Source organism: Pelobates fuscus, chromosome 10 (assembly GCF_036172605.1).
Source record: "Pelobates fuscus isolate aPelFus1 chromosome 10, aPelFus1.pri, whole genome shotgun sequence".
NCBI lineage: Eukaryota > Metazoa > Chordata > Amphibia > Anura > Pelobatidae > Pelobates > Pelobates fuscus.
This window is the reverse complement of record NC_086326.1, coordinates 81,352,745-81,374,706: the sequence shown is the minus strand read 5'-3', so window position 1 is coordinate 81,374,706 and position 21,962 is coordinate 81,352,745. Positions and strand designations below refer to the sequence as shown.

Sequence of the window (21,962 nt, the reverse complement as noted above, 5' to 3'; positions counted from 1 at the left end):
TTTGGAAAATGAATTTGACAGTTCTTGCTAATTTTTTATTTAGATTTTAATCTTGTTTGAAATAATTGCTTGAAAGTGACAATGTCCCTAAAATACAACCCATCTTTTTTTAACAAAAGAATAGTGGTTAAGGTGGTGAGACAGTGCATCATTAACAGTGATGATTTCTTATGTATGAGATATACCCACATATTCTTCCCTGACGTATCTTTCAACAGCTGCATATGTTCTCTTTGTACTTAAATCTACTGTGCTTTGCTTTGCCCAAGTGTCTATTCTTTATAAAAATATATATATATATTTTTTTTAATTCTTTATTTTTGTGCGCTTGGTTAGCAAGTTAACAATTTCATACTTAAAACATGGTATGACACTTTCAAGCGGTACAATTTAACATTGTCAACGTTGTGGTTACAGAGTTGTGAAGCACATTTTCTTATAACAAAACAAGTTTGGTGACAGACCCGGGGTTAGCAAGGTTGTTACAGGTGTGGTGTTGTGGATGGTATTCCCCTGGTATACTACAAGTGCGGAAGTATGGGTGTGCTCCCTGGTTTGGGCTGCAAGGTGTAAGCGTGTGTGGGAGCATGTACATGGGTGATACAAGCTGGATTAAGTTGTAGTTCTGGATGCCAGAGTGTACTCGCCTGTGGAGCTTTTAATTGGGTCATGTTTGCTGTACAGACATATGTGTGTGAGGTGCTCTGGTGTGCGTTGTACCTCGTGTGGCATCTCATCTATCCCCTTATCCCTGGGGGTGGTGGGGGGGTGAGCAGAGAGGCGATAATCATATTGGGCGCCAGAGTGCTATATCTTTCTGGCTTGGGAGAGTAGGGATATATTAAGCTTATAAGTATCCTAGCAGGTGCTTATCAAGGCAGAAATATCGGGATGTCCATTTTTGCGATGTAATATGAGGTGAGTAATCTGGCATAGTCCCGCATATATAACAAGATGCAAAAAATAAGAAAAACAAAAACAAAAAACAAAAGTCTTGTTGAGAAGGTGATATTCCTCAGGACTGTTTCTCCTCGCTGGAAAAGGTCTGGGTTGTCTCTTTGGCAGATGTGTCCGTGCCAGGCTTACCGACCCTGGGTTTAGTCCTTGTGTACGATCAAGTGACCAAAAACTGTGGGTCCTGCATAGACTGTCCCGGTATAGAATTGTCATGTTCCTCATTCTCCAGTCGGTTTGCCGTCTTAGAGGGGAGTTGTGGTGGTTGTAGTCCCAGTGCCTGAAGAAAGGTAGGGGCCCCTACTGGTGTCGTGAGGTGGTGTGCCGTCCCATTGTGGTGAACAAGAAGGGCGCCAGTGTTTCCCCACCTGTATGCGATGCCTGCTTGGCGCAGCGCGGTTGTCACGGGTCCAGAGGTCTTTCGTTTTAGCAAGGTGGCTCTAGTGACGTCTTGAAAGGAGAGCTGAGCGCCTTCAAATGTCAGCGGTGTTTTGCCTTTAATTGCAGACATTATTTGAATCTTGTCCGTGACTGTTGTCAAGCGTAGTATAACATCTCTGGGGATGTTAGATGGTAGATGTGTGGAGCTTGTTACTCTGTAGAGTCCGTCTATAGATAATTTCTTAGCGGTTGCCTGGGGCATTACGGTTGTGAGTAGCCGTCGCATATAATGCGGTAGTTCCTCTGTCGTGACCGTGGTGGGGATTCCCCTGATTTTTATGTGCAGTCGGCGTTGCTTGTCCTCCAGGGACATAATTTGGCCCGCTAGTACATTTTGCTCTGCTTGGAGTCGCTGGATCGAGTCTTTATGGGCGGACATTGTGGTCTGGATGTTGGCAACGTCTGCCTCCACTGTCACAACCTGCTCTGTGACCCTTTGTATGTCTGCTTTAACCATTGCTACATCTGCCGCCAGCAGTTTTTCAATGTTGAACAGGAGGGCTTTTAGGTCCCCTTTGGTCGCGGGGGCAGAGTCGTCTTGGACTACAGGTATCAGCTGGTGTGCCGTCAGAGGGGCCGCTATCGTGGCCGGGTCACCTCTGTCAGTTTCGGGTGCCGGGTCAGTGGGGAGTCGGTGCGTGGCCTGGGTTGGCTCTGATTGTGCGGGCCTAAGCCACATTTCCCCTATATCTCTACCTTGTGCGTTGGGGCCAGCCGTGGCTTTTTGTGAGCGGCGGCCCATGGCTGTGGTATCCTTCTCCGGACTAGGTGAGTAGTGCTCTAGGAGGCGTCCGCCAAGGTAGGCCTCTAGGCTTTGGGTTGGCGCCGCGGACCTGCGCCTCTGTCTCGGTTGTTTGGGTGCCTGAAAAAAAGGCATCAATCGATGCGGTACTAGCCGCTGGTCCGTGCTGGGTGGGTGTCGGTGTTCGATGGGGCTCTGCTTGGATGATATTTTCCAGATTCTCTCCCGGTTCTGGGGAGCTGGTGTAGATGGCGTCTAAACAGGATGGCTGCCCCTATTCTTTATAAATTTCAATAAAATGTTGTTTAATATAAAACACTTTTTTTTTAAATATAAAGAATCACTGCAATTTTGTTGGTGTTCAATTAGAGTTCATCTTTTTCTAAGTAGAAGGTATATAGATTTAAATTGTAATACACTTGTTTGGGTCTGACTTAAAAAAGCTAAGTTGTGAATTCAGTCCCATTCAAATTATCTGTTTTATAAAGTGTGTTAATGGGACTCTCCAGTGCCAGGAAAACAATCTGTTTTACTGGCACTGCAGGTCCCCTCTCCCTCCCACCACCCATTAGAGCTCTCCATAGGAAGGCATTGAGGAGAGTGTGAGGACGTCCAGCGATGCTCTAGCACAGAAAATCTGTGCTATAGACCAAGAAGTGCCCTCTAGTGGCTGTCTAGTAGACAGCCACTAGGGGAGGACTTAACCCTGCAATGTAATTATTGCAGTTTATGAAAACTGCAATAATCACAGCTGCAGGGTTAAGGGTAGTGGGAGTTGGCACCCAGACCACTCCAATTGGCAGAATTGGTCTGGGTGCCTGGAGTGTCCCTTTAATGTAAAGATGAAAATGTGAATTGGCATTTTATTTTCTCTTCACAAAAAAACACAATTTGTATATAGTGTTACTTCCACAAATAATGTGACTGCTAGAATCTGTTCTACTCCTTTGTACTGAATATATTTTTGGAGGTCTTTAGGTTCTAATATTATTTAAATTTAAATGTCCTATTAATTCACCATGTTAAAACATAAGAACATGGCTAAAATGGCTTAAAAATTAAATTAAATGGAATTACAAGCAGCATTCACTCAATCATGACTTGTAGAGGACAAAATAGTTGTGCTTAAAGGAACACTATAGGGCCAGGAACACAAACATGTATTCCTGGCCCTATAGTGTTAAAAATCACCATCTAGCCCCCCTGGGCCCCTCATGCCTCCCTAAATATAGCAAAATCTTACTTGTATTCAAGCCTGATGCTGTAGCTCTGCATGCTGTTTGCCTCAGATAAGCAAGCTGTCTGCTGACATCATCAGAAGTGGTGGCCTGATCCAATCACAGTGCTTCTCCATAGGATTGGCTAAGACTGACAAGGAGGCAGATCAGGGGCAGAGCCAGCACAATTCAAACACAGCCCTGGGCAATCAGCATCTGCTCATAGAGATGAAATTGAATCAATGAATCTCTATCAGGAAAGTTCAGTGTCTGCATGCAGAGGGAGGAGACACTGAATGTTTGGATGCATTTTAGTCAGCCATGACCCAGGAAGGATCTCTAACAGCCATCCGAGGAGTGGCCTGTGAAGTTATCACTAGGCTGTAATGTAAACACTGCATTTTCTCTGAAAAGACAGTGTTTACAGCAAAAAAAACGGAAGGTAATGATTCTACTCACCAGAACAAATTCAATAAGCTGTAGTTGTTCTGGTGACTATAGTCTATAGCATGCGCACAAGGGAGCAATGACGCGTCTGATTGCTCGCGCCCGCCTATTTCGTCATTTTGACGAAATAGGGGGCGCGGCTTCGAGGCTCCCGCCGCTGGAACGAGGTGAGTAAAATCTCCTCCCTGGAGAGTCCCTTTAACGGTAAATTCTAGGCTAGGTCTGGCCTATTCTGTTTATTTTCATTCATTATATAGAAAATGTGTTAAAAATGACGATACTGAAGCAATGCATTAAACGTTTCAGCATTTGCCATTTTATAGAGCTCAGAGCAAACCCGTAAGTTACTGATGTTCACTTACCTTTCTATATTACTGCTGAGGTTATCCCATAATGTAAGGTTTAGCAGAAGGAGCCCAAAACGCAGCAGTCAGTTGCAACAGAACACCAAAATCAGGGTACAGATATGGATCAAGCAAAGATGTGGTCTGGATAGCCAAAGGTCAGGCAGCACAGGTTCATAAACAGTTAAACCAGGCAGTGGGCTAAATACCAGAAGACATAGTGGTTGCATGACTGGTGCTGTGGGCAACTGCCTGACTCTTGACTTTAGCTTCACTGAGCTAAACTACCAGGAAGTAAGAGGTTGCTGTCTGATTGACAACCAAGGATCTTTCTCAAGTTATAAAAGTGCCAATATCTATTGAAATCTGCCCTTTTTGCAAAATGTAAAAATACCTATTCTTCATACTATAAAAAGCACTTCAGCAAGTTTAACATATCACTGTTCAAATTTAAAGGAACACTAGAATTTCAGGAAAATAAACATGTATTCCTAACAATATAGTGTTAAAAATTCCTCTTAGGTGGCTGGCCCCCCTTAACGACCAAACTTCTGGAATAAAAGGGAATCATGACATGTCACACATGTCATGTGTCCTTAAGGGATTAAAAAGGGTGAAAACTTGCCTTTATTCCAGCACAACACTGGTCCGGTCGTGGCTCTGCCAGCGCACCGCCTCCTTGGCTGAGATCATCAAAATTGACGATCTCGGCCAATTCAGTGCTGTCCCATAGTAAAACAATTGGGAGGCGCATGTGCAGCAAAACGCCACTCAGCATCTCCTCAGAGATGCATTCAATTGATGCATCTCTATGGGGAACATTCAGAGCCTCCATGCAGAGTGTAGAGATGCTGAACGTCTATGCTGCAAGCACCTCTAGTGGCAGACTGAGTGACTGCCACTAGAGCTCTTCCTAGGCAGTAATGTGAACACTGCCTTTTCTCTGATAAGGCAGTGTTTACATTAAAAGGCCTTTAGGGACATCATTATAAACACCAGAACAACTACATTAAGCTGTAGTTGTTCTGGTGACTATAGTGTTCCTTTAATTATACAAAATGAAAGGGATACTCAACACCATAACCTGTGCGCGAATCAGCCTAGCCATCCTAAGTTAATAAAAAAAAAGTACTAAAGCAGAGCTTTGACTTCGCTGAAGTCTAAATTCAGTTTTAAGCAGGATAATCTAGCGCTCTTTGTAAACTGAAAAGAGAATCTAGCTCTCTTTGTGCTGTGGAATCCGTTGGCTTTCTATAAATACTACAGCGACTAATAATTCACATTAAGTAAGGAAGAAACACTACATCAACTTCATTTATTGAGATGTCTAACCACAGAACACTTTCAGCAAAGCATTTGAAAATCATAATACATTTTAGACACATTTACAAGAGATTGGTCATAACCAAAGCTGTTCTGTAATTCTAGTCTGTACAAAAACCAAGCTGTGTGTCTGTTTGTGAACATCTCTACTGTTTGATGGGGCATGCAGAAGTCTCTTCTACATTAATAAATAAGCATAGCCTACAGGTCTAGCCTGATGATCGAATGTTTCTCCTGTAAAATGTCTACAAATCAAAAAACCACAATGCGCTTTGCGCTAATAATCACGATCCAACCTCCTGTTGAATTAGAGCAGTAAATCTCCACCGCCTCTAGCACAAAGTAATGTTCTTCGTCCTCATAACATCTTTAAAAGTTTACTGCTAACTGTAAAGTCCAGCTACAGTCGGTGTGCCATCCTGGCAGTGTTTCAGGGCATGATGGCTTTCTTATTGCCAGCGTTTATGAAGCAAATCATAAGAGCAGAAAAAAAAAAGTCTAAGGGATGTTTGCTCGCTGTCTTGCAGCTTGCTAGATTTGCAGATTAATAAATGGTGCAAAACCAACAACGTCCTGCAGCAGAACCAACGCACGTTGTAAAGGGGGTTCCACGTCTAAATCTACTTCTCTCTTCCTCAGGATTCCTAAGCTGGACTCGGTCACGTTGTGGCAGTGCTTTACTTTTAGGGATTTCAGTTTGCTGCAGTATTCAGCAAGAGTTCTGCAAAGGCAAAACAAAACAACAGGTTACTACAGAATATCTGGACAAAGGGATATGATTTGCACCAAAATATTAAATACATAGAATTGTAATAAGCAAATAGGACTCTTTGACAGTAGCAGGGTTATTTTTTTTGTTGTCAATATTTCTTTTATTGAAGTATTAAGAGGTAAAATACAGAAAGAAAAAAAAGAAAAGAATATGGAGTTAAAGCAGATGGCACAATTAAATTAACTCTGGAGTGTGACAGCGTTGTTTTTTGGTTTGTTTGTTAAATAGACACACTAACAAACACGTTTAAACATCAGTACAATTGAGTATGTAGAGTAGAGTGGACCTGCAGATAAGCAGCATTGTAAGTGGTAAGTTTACCAGGATAAAAAGAAATCTTCCAATTCAGCAGGAGTAAGGTATAAATGAGGGGCATGGTAGCAGGGGTATTCACATTACATATACTACAATGGAGAGAGTAGTGACTGATGGGTATGGAGAGGGAGTCAGCTGCAGGAATATATGAGCTGATTAGTTTTACAGGAACACAGGGGAGTAATGATTGGGGAAGTGGCAGACTTAAAGAAGAGGCAGCAGGAACTCACTTAAGAATACTCTCACGGTGTAAAGTACTGCCCCGCTTACCCCACCCAAACAAATGTTGGGTCTGCCTTAAATATCCCTTTTTCTTTTATTAGTGAACAGTTTTCTAGTATAGGTAGGTTTCATGCTGCACATACAGTAATACTTCATTTTGTTGCCAAAGGTGTAAGTCCACCTCTAGAAGCATCATAGGTGGAAAGTACTTCCAGGTTGGCTAATGTTAAATTAGTGCATAAATACTGACATAAAGACATGTCAAAAACTGGCTCTGAGAAAGTTTTAACCATTCAAATTATGGTAAACATGGTTAGCAGTCAGATTAGTGCTGCTGAAGTGATTTGAAGATGGATTTCTCCAGGCAGCAGGGGTAGGGTAAACAAGGCCCTTCCGAAGTTTAGAAGTATGCATTACAAAATATATAAATACATTTTATTCTGTCATTTTATTTTCAGTAATAAAACATAATTAGAATTTGCCATTACTGCCCCCTTAACACTTTTTCGAGTGCAGATTTTCAATTTTACATACAGTTATTAACATTAAATAACTAGTACCTTATTGATTCATTCTTCACACGCAGACATCCTGTTAAATCGAGATGCTCTAAATCTCGACAGCTTTTAGCCGTTTCTTCTACAGCAACGTCACCGATGTTTGCATTAACAGCCAGTGAGAGTGATTTTAGTCTTTTGCTTTTTGACACCATGTAGCACACGGCATCATCTTTGACTTGCCGACATGCAGTCAGATCCACAGCCTCCAAGTTTTTACAGTGATCGGCCAGGCTACGGAGGGAAAGACAATCCACCCACTCACAGTGACCGAGGCATATGTTCTGTAAGTGAGGGCAACTTAGGGAGATTGCAACTAGTGACTGGCGGCTCAGCTGCACACAGCTATTTAAATTGATGTGAAGGAGATGGTGATTCTGACCAATTATAGGAAGCAGCTCCTTGTCTGTTAACCAATCAGAGCAGCTCCGTAAGTCAAGTCTCTGCAAAACTGAATTATCTTTAAGCATATTACAAAAAGCTCTCTTGGGTAATTGTGATCCAAGCTGTAAAACAAAAAAATAATGAAACATCATAAAAGGCAGGTGGTGGAAAAGCTATAGGGAGTGTTCCTTCTGCAGAAACAATACAGATAATACAATGCGTGAAGAACTGAACGGACAGCGTAGTATGTTGTAATTCTAATATTAAAGCCAATATAAATCTATTTGATAAATACTTTAATCATTGATAAGCAAAGTGTTGAATTGCATTGTGTATTATAGCATGCAGTTCTGCTTAAAGGAATGCTATAGGGTCAGGATATTCAGGATAAAAACACCATCTAGTCCCTCTGGCCCCTCCTTAATATAGTAAAATATTATCTTCGTTCCAATTTGCTGCTGCTGCTTGCTCTGCCTCTGATCTCCCTCCTTGGCGGACATCATCAGAAGTGATGATCTAAGCCAATCACAATGTTTACCCACTGGATTGGCTGAGATTGCCAAGGTGGCAGATCAGGGCAGAACCATCACAAGCCAAACACAGCTCTGGCCAATCAGAATCTCCTGATAGATATGCATTGAATCAATGCATCTCTATGAAGAAAGTTCAGTGTCTCCATAAAGAGGGTGGAGACACTGAATGGCAGTGCTGCACACTGCCCCATGAGGCACCTCTAGTAGCCATATGAGGAGTGGCCACTGGAGGTGTCCCTAGGCTGCAATGTAAACACTGTGTTTACAACAAAAAGCCTGAAGGGAATGATTCTACTCACCAGAACAACTACATTAAACTGTAGTTGTTCTGGTGACTACAGTGTCCCTTTAAATGATATCATGAAGCAGTAGTAACATTTGGATGTATACACATTCTATAAAAGTGTTAGATATCAAAATCATAGGCCTATAGACACTATCAAGATTATTATTTGTTCCAGTGAGAATTTTACTGCAAAGAATCCTTGGTGGGGATTATACCACTCAAGCTTTATCCATTGAGCAGTCTGCCTGCTCTCTAAAATGTGAGTAACCACTTGGTATTTTATCATTTCACCTCTGGCTTTTATACAATAAGCACTATTACTGTTTTTTATATTGTATATGGTCCTTATACCAACAAGATATCCATCTACTACAAAACTTCACGTATCCCATAAGTGGGAATTGCCATCCACACTAGAGCTAGTTTTATAGCTCTGGAAAACGTGAGTAGGACCATATAGACCTCTTAAAAATAGTACTTAGGACCTGTTGGGATATACTGCACAATTATTTGCTGTCTTTTTATTTTTTTTACTTTTATGAAGTGCAATTATTTGCCCAAGGTAGTTAAATTGGGGGAAAAACAACCATTTTTTTCAGCTTTGGTGTTTTGATTATTTGTTCCCCCTTTTTTCAATTCCCCTGTTATTCTCCACAAATACTGTCAGTGTTATTCACTAAATGTCTTAGATTTACGAAAGCAAAATCCAGTCAACACTACTATTCTAACCAGGCCTTTTTAGGGACTGTGCACATACAGTTTTTTGTTTGTTTTGTTTCTTAGTGACAGCACTGCTGGGGCAATAATTGTTGAGCGGCATGTTGGGTTGGGTTATAAGGGAGGAAATATATCTCCCTACAGTTAAAAGGGGTCATATTTAAACACATATACCCTTTTATTTGTTTAACTTTTTTGGTGGCGGCTAGCAAGTGGGGGCCACCTACCTGCCACATAATTTAACCTTCAGTGTGCCAAGGATTATTTTGAAATATAAGCATGATGGCAGTGGGCAAAAAAGTTTTTACACTCCAGGGCCAGATTTGCTTTGCACTGCCTGACAGCATTCAGACAGGCTGAAATATGGTCTCCTTTGGAGACAGAACTGCAAAATCTGGACATTGATAAATTGTGTTATCAATGTCTGGATCTTGTAGTCCGAATGTAGGCAGAAAGCACATGTTTTTTCCAAATTAGGTACAGCAGCATTCAGACTGGTACAAGCCACAATTGCCAAAGTAGACATTTTCCCAACTCAGCTATTATGGTTAGAAATCTGCAATTAGATTCAAAATAAACTGTTCAGTAATTTTCTGGTGAACGTAATCATAATGTGATAATTCTGTTGAATACATGAAAAGGGTACACGTACATTTGTGTGTACACAGTTTGGCGGAGCTAAAAAGACATCACCCTAACTACTTTACTGAAGCCTTCCATTTACGGTCAGAAATGCACGGCCTAGGAATTGGTGATATCACCACTCTAAGGATTGTAAAGTTTACTGAAAATGACATAACATGTATTAGAAAACACGATAGGCTGCCAGAATAAGCTGACAAGCTTATTAAAAATTTATAATGATTCACAAAAACAATGTGCAGATTGGCTGACAATGTAAATAGATAAATACATGCCTACATATATCTAGCTCTGTTAATGAGTAAACATTTTTCCAGAACTCTTAGCGCTCTCCTTGCCAGATGGGACTGTATTGTATAGAAAATGCAGATGAATGCATTATAAAGGGAAGCAGGGATTTCCCTGATTATATTCTCTATGTTTCTCAGATGTGACATAGTGAAGTGGGTAAGAATGCCAACGAGAGGGTGGCATATGTGCCAAGTTATTACGAAAATACCACTCATAAGATTTCAGTATTTCTCTGGATCTACTGCCTTACTTCTCAATATTTACAGAATTTCCTTTCATATCTCTCTCCCTCGTAACACCCCAATGCTTTATTAAAATTTCGAGACCCAGCCTCAGTTAGCTTTACTTCTACAGATGATGCATTCTGGAGCCACCTTCCGGTTTCTCAGGTTTTGTTGGTATAAAAAAAAACTCTGTCAAAGTATGTTCCATTTAGATCTATCAGCTTGTTGATACAAGGAGAAATCTGACTGCTATATTGGAGTCAAGAAGGACCGTTTTCCTTAAAGGACCACTATAGGCACCCAGACCACTTCAGCTCAATGAAGTGGTCTGGGTGCCAGGACCATCTAGAGTTAATCCTGCCTTCTGTAAACATAGCAGTTTACATTAGGGTTAATCCAGCCTCTAGTGGCTGTCTCATTGAAAGCTGCTAGAGGCGCTTCCGTGCTTCTCACTGTGATTTTCACAGTGAGAAGACGCCAGTGTCCATAGGAAAGCATTGAGAAATGCTTTCCTATGGACTGACTGAATGCGTGCGCGGTGACGTCAGAAGAGGGAGTAGAGTCCCCAGCGCCGTGAGAGCCCAGCGCTGAAGAAAGGTAAGCCTTTAACCCCTTCCTACCCCTAGAGCCTGGCGGGAGTGGGACCCTGAGGGTGGGGTGGACCTAAAGACCCTATAGAGACAGGAAAACGAGTCTGTTTTCCTGTCACTATAGTGGTCTTTTAATCTGTGGAAAATTGGATTTTTGCCTCTTCTGGATCAACACCAATTAACAATTATGTGAAAGGTTCAACTTAATTGACTTTCATCTTTTTTCAACCTATAATACTATGTTATTAAATTTCTACATGCAAGCACCATACAGATCTGTTTCCAATGAATCACCCTTTTTTCACTTGTCATAAAGCCGTCTTTTTATACTCTAGCCTTATTGTAAAAGTATTCCTCATTTTCTGCTAACCTGCTCTAAGCCTATCATTGATATCTACATTAGACAGAACTGATAATAATGTAGATGTTTAAATTCCAGATTATCAAGACGGGTGAAGAGTAAGTGTCTGGTGACGTTTATTACAAAAGCCCTGGGTTTCTTTGATCATTCTGTCTGCGTCATAAGCCCACCCTCTCATTCCCTCCTTTACAACCATCTCTGTTACTTTTTGCTCCATGAAGAAATATATATATTTCACTACTACAGTAGAAAATTGAGAATTGTACTGGGTTTCCTAGAAACCCTTGCTGCGCACATGGGATAAGCTGAGCTGTGCTATAGAAAGTTCAATATGCTTTGTGCTTGGTCACCTCCTGCATTGACTATCTTGGCAAATAGTTAACAAAAGTATATCTTTAAATGCTTACATTTTCACTAGCACAATTTATAATTAACAATATTACACTCAACCTAAATATCACCTTGCGCAATCTGTTTCATAATTTTCATTAAAAAAAAAAAAAGTACAGGAAAAAAAAAATATTGAATTACGTACCTGAGTGGAGTCAAACGAACGGCAATTGGCCAGATGGAGGTGCACTAGAGACTGGAAAGGTTTGCTAACCCTTTGGAGGCTGAGAATGTGTCTTAATGGTAAATACGAAAGGATATGTGGGACTAACACATCTTCCCAGGGTAGATCCAGCAAATGAAGACTGCTGCAGAAAAAAAAATACACTCAGACTGGTGAAAAAGATATGCAAAATCGTATTGCAACAAACATCTTAAAAAATACTTAAACCAAGTGATTTCTAGCCTACTCAATATAAAGGATGAACAGTTAATAGTTAATCAGATATTATGTATATGGTTATAATAACAATTGTACTAGTGCTGCTCCCCATTTCTAATGAGGAGTTTGTTACACAACCAGAATCTAAGATTTAGGGGAACTACATCACCCACACTGCTGTCAACACAGATGCTTTGCATAGGTGCAGGTTCCAGTAGTGGAAAATAATGGAGAGAGGCCCTACACTTTGTGACGATTGGGAGAAGGGGGATATACTAACCCCATTTCACAAACAGTCTTTCTCCCATCCCTTTCCCCAGCCCTTTTCCACATAGCATGTGAGTAAAGGAGGTGGAACTGGGCTGTGAGACTGATTCAAGCACATACCAATGCAGACACTTCAGACTTTGCTAGATTACACACGGAGATGGATCTAAGCATATATCGATAATGCAGAGGGACCAAGCATAGCATTAATTTCATTTAAAAAAAATTGAATTACGTAATTAATGAAAACACAATCTAATAAACAGTGTGCTCTGCAGGGAAGCTGCTACAGTGCAAATATTTTGTGCTGTGAACTGGAAGCCTCACACAGCATCATGATCTCATTGCATTCTTGTGTGGGAAGTGCAGACAAAGAACTCTTATAGCTAGCAAGGAACGCTATAAGTGCTTCTGGGGAGAAAGACTTACTCAAAAGGCAGAGTATAGGGTTTGTCAGGGAGCAAATTAGGAGAAAGCATAGATGATGTATAGAGTAAAAATATCACTAAATGCATATTAAAAACACTAGAATCAATGATTGGCATAAATAATAGAAAAATGGGCAATGCCTTTGAAATAAGCATTCTGAGTAATTCAACCTCAGAGAATCAGGACGATGATCTAGTTCATGTCGAACACGTTCTAATGAAAGACAATTCTTTAAGTGATGTTAAAGGGACACTTCAGATCCTTAGAGCACTTTAGCTTGTTGACAAGCTTTATGTGTGCAGGATGTACCCTTTTTTATTTTGGAAATAGTGCAGATTTCAATAGAAATTTACACTTTTAAAAAATTATACTGGTTACACCCCCCTGGCTTTTCAGCTCATTTGCACTGAACTCGAGAGGCAGCAATTTCCCAAAGCAAAGACATCTTATTGAGTCTGTGACTGGACAATCACAGAAAGAGTGGGGTTAGAAGGGGAGGGTTTTCATTTGTGGTGTATCTACTAAACAGTGGTTTTTATTTATTTTGTATTTGGGCAGTGGAGTGTCCCTCTAAGTGCTCGGATTAGTTTATTTATCAATGATTATTTGGGTTGAACCCAGGTCTTTAAGCCTGCCTGAATAAAGGTTTGTTTTCTAGATTTCATTAGATTTTTCTATATACCCTATAACAATAGCTTATGTACTAGTAGAGGGCATAGAACACATTTGAATTGCTCTATTATTTCTCTGATGTTGCATCAATATAAAGACCACATGGCACAAGTTATATCCTGCATGTGGCAGCTGCCATACAGCCAAACCATACAAGTTGATTCCAGAGTCAGCATGTGAGTTTGCATGACCGAATGTGTGTGTATTATTCAATGATAAGTGCAAACACAGTCCAACATCTTTAATCTGCTTTTTGGCAACAGAAGAGGTTTCTAGACACACAGCCAACTGATCATACATTCCTATCCACTCCTAGTGATTGTCTAGTAAATCGAATATTAAATGTTTGTCATTAATCATTTTTACAGTAGCATGAAACACAGTCCCATGCTATCACTGAACCTACTGTGTCACTGCAGGAATACTTTTCGATTGAACAGTGTGCTTGGATTTTCATCTTTGAAGCATTAATGAAAGATCATAGTACAAGTTCCAGGCAGTATGATAACAAGAATGCATTAGTGCTTAAAGGAACATGCCAACATATTTTTTTTAGTGTCCAAGACGTGCTTGCTAACTTTATACTTGAGTTATCCTGACACTCTCTACTTAAAGAACTTATGTGGAAATACACTGCCAATGTCATATTTTACAAGTTCTTACTATGTCCAGCTTCACACTGGAAATTCCAAATGAATTCACATTTAAAGGGGCAGTATGTGGTGTGAATGGAAATCAGACTTTGGCCAGTGACGCCTGCTTACTTAAACTCAGATTCGTCCTCAGGACTTAAAGGTACAGGTGCCTACACTTTTGAACAGGGGTTTTTGCACAGTAGCCCATAAACACGTTACCTGCTGCCTTGTTTCAAAGTAGATCTACACATATTTGCCACCCTAGCACTTTCTGAGTAAGCATAATGATATTTTCACCTTTCTTCACATTGGAGCACATCCAGAGCCCAAATTCAAGAAGTGCACTGTCAAATTTTGTGTCACATTTCATCTTTAGAAAATGGACACATACTGGCAGACTTATTTTCAATAACTTCCTTATTAATTATTAAATGTGAAAAGTGAAAAGATATTGGATCAGAATCAAATTCAAACTACGGTAACCAATAATTAACAAAACAAATGTATATCGGCACAGAGATTTTATTTTTCTTTACCCCTACTTCATTCCTCCCCTTTTCCTTGTTTCTCCCCTCTTTTTATCTATTTATTTATTTCCCCCTTCCCCTACTCGGGACCCAAATGGATTTATGATTTAAATATATTCAATATTAGAACTAGATAGTAGTTCAATAAAATAAATATACTGAATACAAGATAAGTTAAATCTTAAGATAAATATCAAATTCACCAAAAAAAAAAAACAACTAAGATACAGTAACAAATACCCTTACCTACACCTACACTGATGAATAAATATACCCAAATGCAAATATCTACACTTACATACAGACAACCACGCTTGGATTAGATACACAGATGTATATATATACACACACTCTTCACATTTAATGGAGTTAGTCACATTTAATAGAGTTGCTGCTGGCCAGACATAAATGTTCCTGACTGCTAATGGGAAGCCCTTACAACCCCTCCCTCCACTCCAAGGTCCCCCAATGTCTCAATACCATACATTTACCAAAGTTTGACACTTCCACCCACATAATTGTAAATAATGCACTCAAAATGCAACCAGATTTTAGTTTAGTCTGTGTGATCAGAGGGTACTTCTGCTAGTTTATAAGTCACGTTTCTCTCCGAGTTCTAAATGTAACCGTTCCTTTACATAAATAAAAACAAAATCATGAATGCAGCCCAGCTGCAGTTTTGCCTATGTTAAATATTCTGTAAATCATACTGTGCTTATGTACAAGTTAAAACTGTTAATTGTTCAGAATTGAAGTTGATCACAATGCAATCACTGGTGGATTCTCTTAAAACGTGCAGGATTTATACTGTATGTAGAACATGTTCCACTTCTATAAACATACATGGAAGTTACCCGCTTTATCAAAAGAACATTAAAACTTGCCTGCTGTGTTTGTCCTTGGCCATCTTCAAGGTCACAATAAGAACTTGATATCTCCGATCCTGTCTACATAAAAAATAAGATGGAATTGTATTAATTGCACATTTAGATCCCTCCTCTCTAACATTACACCGTTTTCCCAATTCTGTTATATAAAAGCTAGTTTTCTTAAATCTTCCAATCTTCTTAGTACTCTTGCTTTCCATGAAACGATTTATATGAAGACTTAGGACAATAAGATTTTGTATTAATTATTTTCATTAATTCTCTGCAGTGGTATCATTTGTTAATTTTTTTTTTTTCCTTTTATCATGGGTTAATGCTATTTTCCTATTAACTTAATCTTTTTCTAGTTCTCTAAATAATGCATACCTCCTAAGTGTCCCTGTTCAGGAGGGACAGTCCCTATTTTAGGCCCAGATCCCTCTGACACTCTTTTCTTGGAGCTCCATATTGTTGGTCTGTATGAGTGTATAACAGACAGAAATCAGTCTGTGTCAGTAAGATACATTGTTCTTCTTCTAAATTACATTTTAGTTGCATACATTATTAGTCACCTCAAATTTCTCAGAACACCGCCACCGGTTTATAGCATGGCCCTGCAGCCTTAGCATTGCAAACACTGCGTTTTCAGAGAAAAAAAGTCAGTGTTTACATTGCTGGCCAGTCACACCTCCTGTGGCAGTCAGAAGGCCACGAGAGGCGCTTCCTGTGCCATTGCTGCACAGTGAGCAGCACTGGCGTTTAGCGTCTTCACTCCCTGCATGGAGGTCCTGAACACTCCCCATAGAGATGCACTGATTCAATGTATCTCTATGGGGAGATGCTGATTGGCACTACTGGAAAGCATTGGATTGACAGAGACCATCAAAAGTGGTCATCTTAGCCACAAAAGCAGGGCCAGCCGTGGCGAGACCGCCGGAGAGTGGGAGAAATGGTGAGTAAAATCACCTTAACTCTCCAGAGTGAGTGTGCCATGGACCTAATCCTGCATTTCAGCACCGTAAGGTCAGCAATATATGTTTGTTTTCCAGACACTAGTGTTCCTTTAAGTTTGCTTTACAAATGCATGTATTAACCATATAATACCTTACATATAATTAAACCATTATGTTCCTATTCACCAAGGTTCCCTTTTTAAAAAAGAAAAATACATGTATACTATATGCCTGTTCTTTTCGATTTCCAATAATATCTTCTGATGACAAGTAAATATTTAAACTATTGGTCATTCATTTGTTAGCTAAACAATTATTTTATTAACCTGTACCAGCAGCAAGCTGTGTTTTTGGCTTACCAATTTTTATCCATCCTGTAGCTCATTCCTAGTATACCTAGTATTTTAAATCTGAAGGCTTGCATGGCTTTCAATGTACCAAGCACAAGCTTTTTAGAATAAGGATTTGAAGAAAGATCCTCCTTTACATATATTTTAAGTGCAGTTTTAATGATATAAAGTGCGATAATATCAATAAAACATGTTAATGTACACGAATAATGTCTTCATTTATTTCTTTAAAAATAATTTTAAAAAATGGATAACACATTATACAAATAAGAGCGAAAATGATATGATGCATACATTCTATTGATACATAAATATGGAATGGAAATGATCACATGAATATAGTGAGTTATATGGGATGATACAATTCCACAGCAATGATGCACTGTTTAACCCCTTAAGGACACATGACATGTGTGACATGTCATGATTCCCTTTTATTCCAGAAGTTTGGTCCTTAAGGGGTTAATGCTTAGGAGGTAAAGTAAATGAGTTGCCCTGATCTCTAGTCCAGGGGTAGGCAACCTACGGCACTAGTGCCATGCACGGCACTTGAGGTGTCTTTCCACGGCACTCAAGGCTGCTAGAGCCAAACAGGGTCTGGCCTATCAGGAGTCTCAGTGAAACTTCAGATATCTGCTAATACAAAGAGGTAGTGAAGGACAATCCTCAATTTATGCATTGCAGCACTTAGAGGAAGTGATCTCAGATCACGTCCTCCCAGCACTTGTGAATGGGAATCCACACTGTAGTAGAGCAGCCCACAACTGATGTTGCAGCTCCTGTCCTTGACCTGTACCTGCCCAGGCTGGTCCCCACTGGAACCCAGGGAAGCCACCCACACTGCTAGATATCCACAGACCTGCAGAATAAGCCTCCCCTCATACAAATAATATGAAAAGCCCACACACAAACATACACACAATCCCCTCAAACTCAACACCACTACCAATCTACATACATGCACACAATCCCACATGCAGCCTCTCACGTGCAAAACCCCAAACAGCCTCCATAAACTACCTAACACACAATGTGACATATCCATCTACACACAATTTCACAAGCAGCCCTCATACACAGCCCACATTCATATGTATCATACATGATACCATAAACTACTAATGAACATATACAATATAATAGCTCATATACGCACAAATACAACGATACAAAGCAATTACAGTATAAATAACACAAGCAGAATACGGCAGCACACACACCTCAATTTAAAAAAATAGGATCGGCAGGGCCGTTTGAAGGAATTTGGGGGCCCCAAGCAAAATGGACATGGTGCCCCCCTCACGCAAAGCCTACAGGAACCACAGCATAGCCATACAGTTTAAGTTCACCCACACTTTATATCAATAAAAAAAGTTTACAGTGCAAATACTGCTGTTGCATATAATGTGCATAAAATTCCATGTGTTCTCCTCATCTCCCCTTCTCCTCTCCCTCCGTGTGTTCTCCTCATCTCCCCTTCTCCTCACCCTCCCTCCGTGTGTTCTCCTCATCTCCCCTTCTCCTCACCCCCCTCCCTGTGTTCTCCTCATCTCCCCTTCTCCTCACCCCCCTCCCTGTGTTCTCCTCATTTCCCCTTCTCCTCACCCCCCTCCCTGTGTTCTCCTCATCTCCCCTTCTCCTCACCCCCTCCCTGTGTTCTCCTCATCTCCCCTTCTCCTCACCTCCCTCCCTGTGTTCTCCTCATCTCCCCTTCTCCTCACCCCCCTCCCTGTGTTCTCCTCATCTCCCCTTCTCCTCACCCCCCTCCCTGTGTTCTCCTCATCTCCCCTTCTCCTCACCCCCTCCCTGTGTTCTCCTCATCTCCCCTTCTCCTCACCCCCCTCCCTGTGTTCTCCTCATCTCCCCTTCTCCTCACCCCCTCCCTGTGTTCTCTTCATCTCCCCTTCTCCTCACCCCCTCCCTGTGTTCTCTTCATCTCCCCTTCTCCTCACCCCCTCCCTGTGTTCTCCTCATCTCCCCTTCTCCTCACCCCCTCCCTGTGTTCTCCTCATCTCCCCTTCTCCTCACCCCCCCTGTGTTCTCCTCATCTCCCCTTCTCCTCACCCTCCCTCCGTGTGTTCTCCTCATCTCCCCTTCTCCTCACCCTCCCTCCGTGTGTTCTCCTCATCTCCCCTTCTCCTCACCCCCCTCCCTGTGTTCTCCTCATCTCCCCTTCTCCTCACCCCCCCCTCCCTGTGTTCTCCTCATCTCCCCTTCTCCTCACCCCCCCTCCCTGTGTTCTCTTCTCCCCTTCTCCTCACCCCCTCCCTGTGTTCTCCTCATCTCCCCTTCTCCTCACCCCCCCTGTGTTCATCTCATCTCCCCTTCTCCTCACCCCCCTGTGTTCTCCTCATCTCCCCTTCTCCTCACCCCCCTGTGTTCTCCTCATCTCCCCTTCTCCACCCCCCTCCCTGTGTTCTCCTTATCTCCCCTTCTCCTCACCCCCCTCAACTCCCCTTCTCCTCACCCCCTCCCTGTATTCTCCTCATCTTCCCTTCTCCTCACCCCCTCCCTGTGTTCTCCTCATCTCCCCTTCTCCTCACCCCCCTCCCTGTGTTCTCCTAATCTCCCCTTCTCCTCATCTCCCCTTCTCCTCACCTCCCATCCTTGAGTTCTCCTCATCTCCTCACCCCCCTGTGTTCTTCTTGCTCCTCCCCCTCCGTGTTATTCTTACTCCTTCTCCCCTCCCTATGTTCTTCTTTCTGCCCCCATGTTCTTCTTACTCCTCTCCTTCCCTATGTTCTTCTTACTACTCCCCCTATGTTCTTCTTACTACTCTCCCCCCTCCCCATGTTCTTCTTACTCCCCTCCCACCCTCCCCCTGTGTCCTTCTTATTCCCCTCCCCCTGTGTCCTTCTTACTCCCCTCCCCGTGTCCTTTTTACTCCCCTCCCCCGCCTATGTTCTTTTTACTCCCCCCCTCCCTCCCTCCCTCCCTATGTTCTTCTCACCTCCCCTTCCCTGTAGCGTGGCCGAGCTCAGGGTGCACTTCCTGTCAGTCCGGCCGGGAACAGGAAACTTAATCTCCTGTACCGCGTGGTACCCAGCCGGACTGACAGGAGGAAGAGGAGCTCGGCCACGCTACAGGGAAGGGGAGATGACGAGAGAGGCAGTGCTGCAGCCGCCTGAGGCGCTCTATAGAGCGCTCAGGCGGCTGCAGCCTTATAGAAATGGCCGGCCCTGCTTGGGGGCCCAGGCCAGCTCGGGGCCCCAAGCAATTGCTTGGTTAGCTTGCCTGGTAGCAACGGGCCTGAGGATCGGCACGCTATGGGACATCACAATCCTATATCGGCACAGTGCTGCTAAAAGGTTGCCTACCCCTGCTCTAGTCATTACTACAAAAGTCTACAAATGGTGGGTGATATACATAGAAAGGCTATGTAGGAATGTCTTGACTCTGATTGGTATTGATCCTTAGAGAATACTTGAAAATGTATTTTCTTGTTTTTCTGTTTTGATTTTTTTTTCTCTCTTATTGTTCATACGTTAAAATATGGAAATTGTATGCATGTTTTTCTTGAGATGTGGCACAATGTAATGTGACATATCCTGTCTTTAAATAAAGAATTAAAAAATATAGAGACGTATAAAATACTGTATATGTTTATATTAGTAGAATGTTGCTGTAATGATAAATGTGACACTATTTGTGTTCCATACAAGGTGCAGTATGATCCCAGCTGCTATGATGCTAAGGATGGGCACACAAGGCCCCACTGCCTGCTGTCTGTAATGGGTGCAATGTCTGTCCTTCAGCTTCCATGCCACACATCTCCTGCTGTGCCCTCTCTCCCATCCTTACCTTCTCAGCTCCGTCTAACCTCCCACTGTCTCCGTGCCGGCTGTCAAATCTGCCGGTTAACCATGGCAACTGCAGGTGACGTATGCCCCACAGGGAGGCGCACGAATAAAACGTCACGGTTGGGCGTACGCCGCCATGTTGGTAGAGGTAGAAGCAATGAGCAACGCACGCTGAGCATAGAATTTAGAACGTTTGAGTTATCTTAAGAAAAGGGTTCTAGAGTGTATTTTCGGTTTACATGAAATGCTAGGATAGGGGTAAGGATTAAACTCAGTGCAATTCGAGGTTTAGTAAATAAAAGCATGCAGGATTGTATACTAAACTGGGAATTGCATTCTTGGGGATATTATTTTAGGGCAAAACTGGATAAATTTCTCAAACCAAGGTTTGTTTCCAGCTCAGCTATTTGTGGACTAATATATGAAATTCACTTGTCATTTCCTGCTTTAGTTAAAAGAAACACACTAAACACCATAATCACTACAGCACCCTGTATTGGGTCTGGTGCCAGGAGATGCCCATGAACCCCACCCATTTAAAGTAGTCAAACCGATTTAGAATGGTTTGACTCTTTATTTGGGGTCCACTAGGCGCTGCTGCCCCACATCCTCAGATCTCGCTTAACTAATTCGCTAAGCCTTGCATCAAAAAGCTATAGTGGTTATGGTACTTGAAGAATTCCTTTAACCCCTTAAGGACACATGACATGTGTGACATGTCATGATTCCCTTTTATTCCAGACGTTTGGTCCTTAAGGGGTTAAACTCTTAAGGACACATGACACGTGTGACATGTCATGATTCCCTTTTATTCCAGAAGTTTGGTCCTTAAGGGGTTAATAAATATGTATGGATTTATTTATTCCATCAATGGTGGAAAATATTCCTCAACACTTACTCATAAACTTTATAAAGGGTCACCACAACTCCTTTTAAGGTTGGCAAACATAGTTGAGGAACTACCTTTTGCATGAGCTCTGTATAAACTGCAAATCTCCCCTAACTGGGCAATATTAAAGTGGGATAAAGGGCGGTCCTGGTCAGTGATGCATTGAGCATCATTGTTAGTGTAGTGGAGGATGGCCTTGCCATATCATCCTCAGGGTTATCCCGCGTACCATATGTTGAAAAAAAAAGAATATAAAATATGTTATATAAATTAAAACAATAAAAACAAAAATAAAATATGATGGGATAAAGGATGACAACTAGACTTGTGCACCGTGAAAAATGTGGATTCTTCTGAAATGTTTGGACGAAAATAAATTTCAGTTCATCCAAACCGAATCTCTTACATTGAACAATCAAGTATACATTCTAGAGCTGTTA

At 41.7% G+C, this 21,962-nt stretch overlaps 1 protein-coding gene across 1 annotated transcript; it reads right to left on the bottom strand.

Annotated features, from left to right (window-relative positions):
• Positions 1–5,441: 5,441 nt before the first annotated feature.
• Positions 5,442–20,707, bottom strand: FBXL15 (F-box and leucine rich repeat protein 15). Its single transcript, XM_063435396.1, has 5 exons — positions 20,635–20,707; positions 15,549–15,611; positions 11,898–12,060; positions 7,338–7,840; positions 5,442–6,189 (listed from the first exon to the last, which is right to left on the bottom strand). Exons 2-5 carry the CDS (start codon positions 15,569–15,571, stop codon positions 6,000–6,002), a joined length of 879 nt encoding a protein of 292 aa, XP_063291466.1. The 5' UTR covers positions 15,572–15,611; positions 20,635–20,707; the 3' UTR covers positions 5,442–5,999.
• Between the last annotated feature and the right edge of the window lie 1,255 nt (positions 20,708–21,962).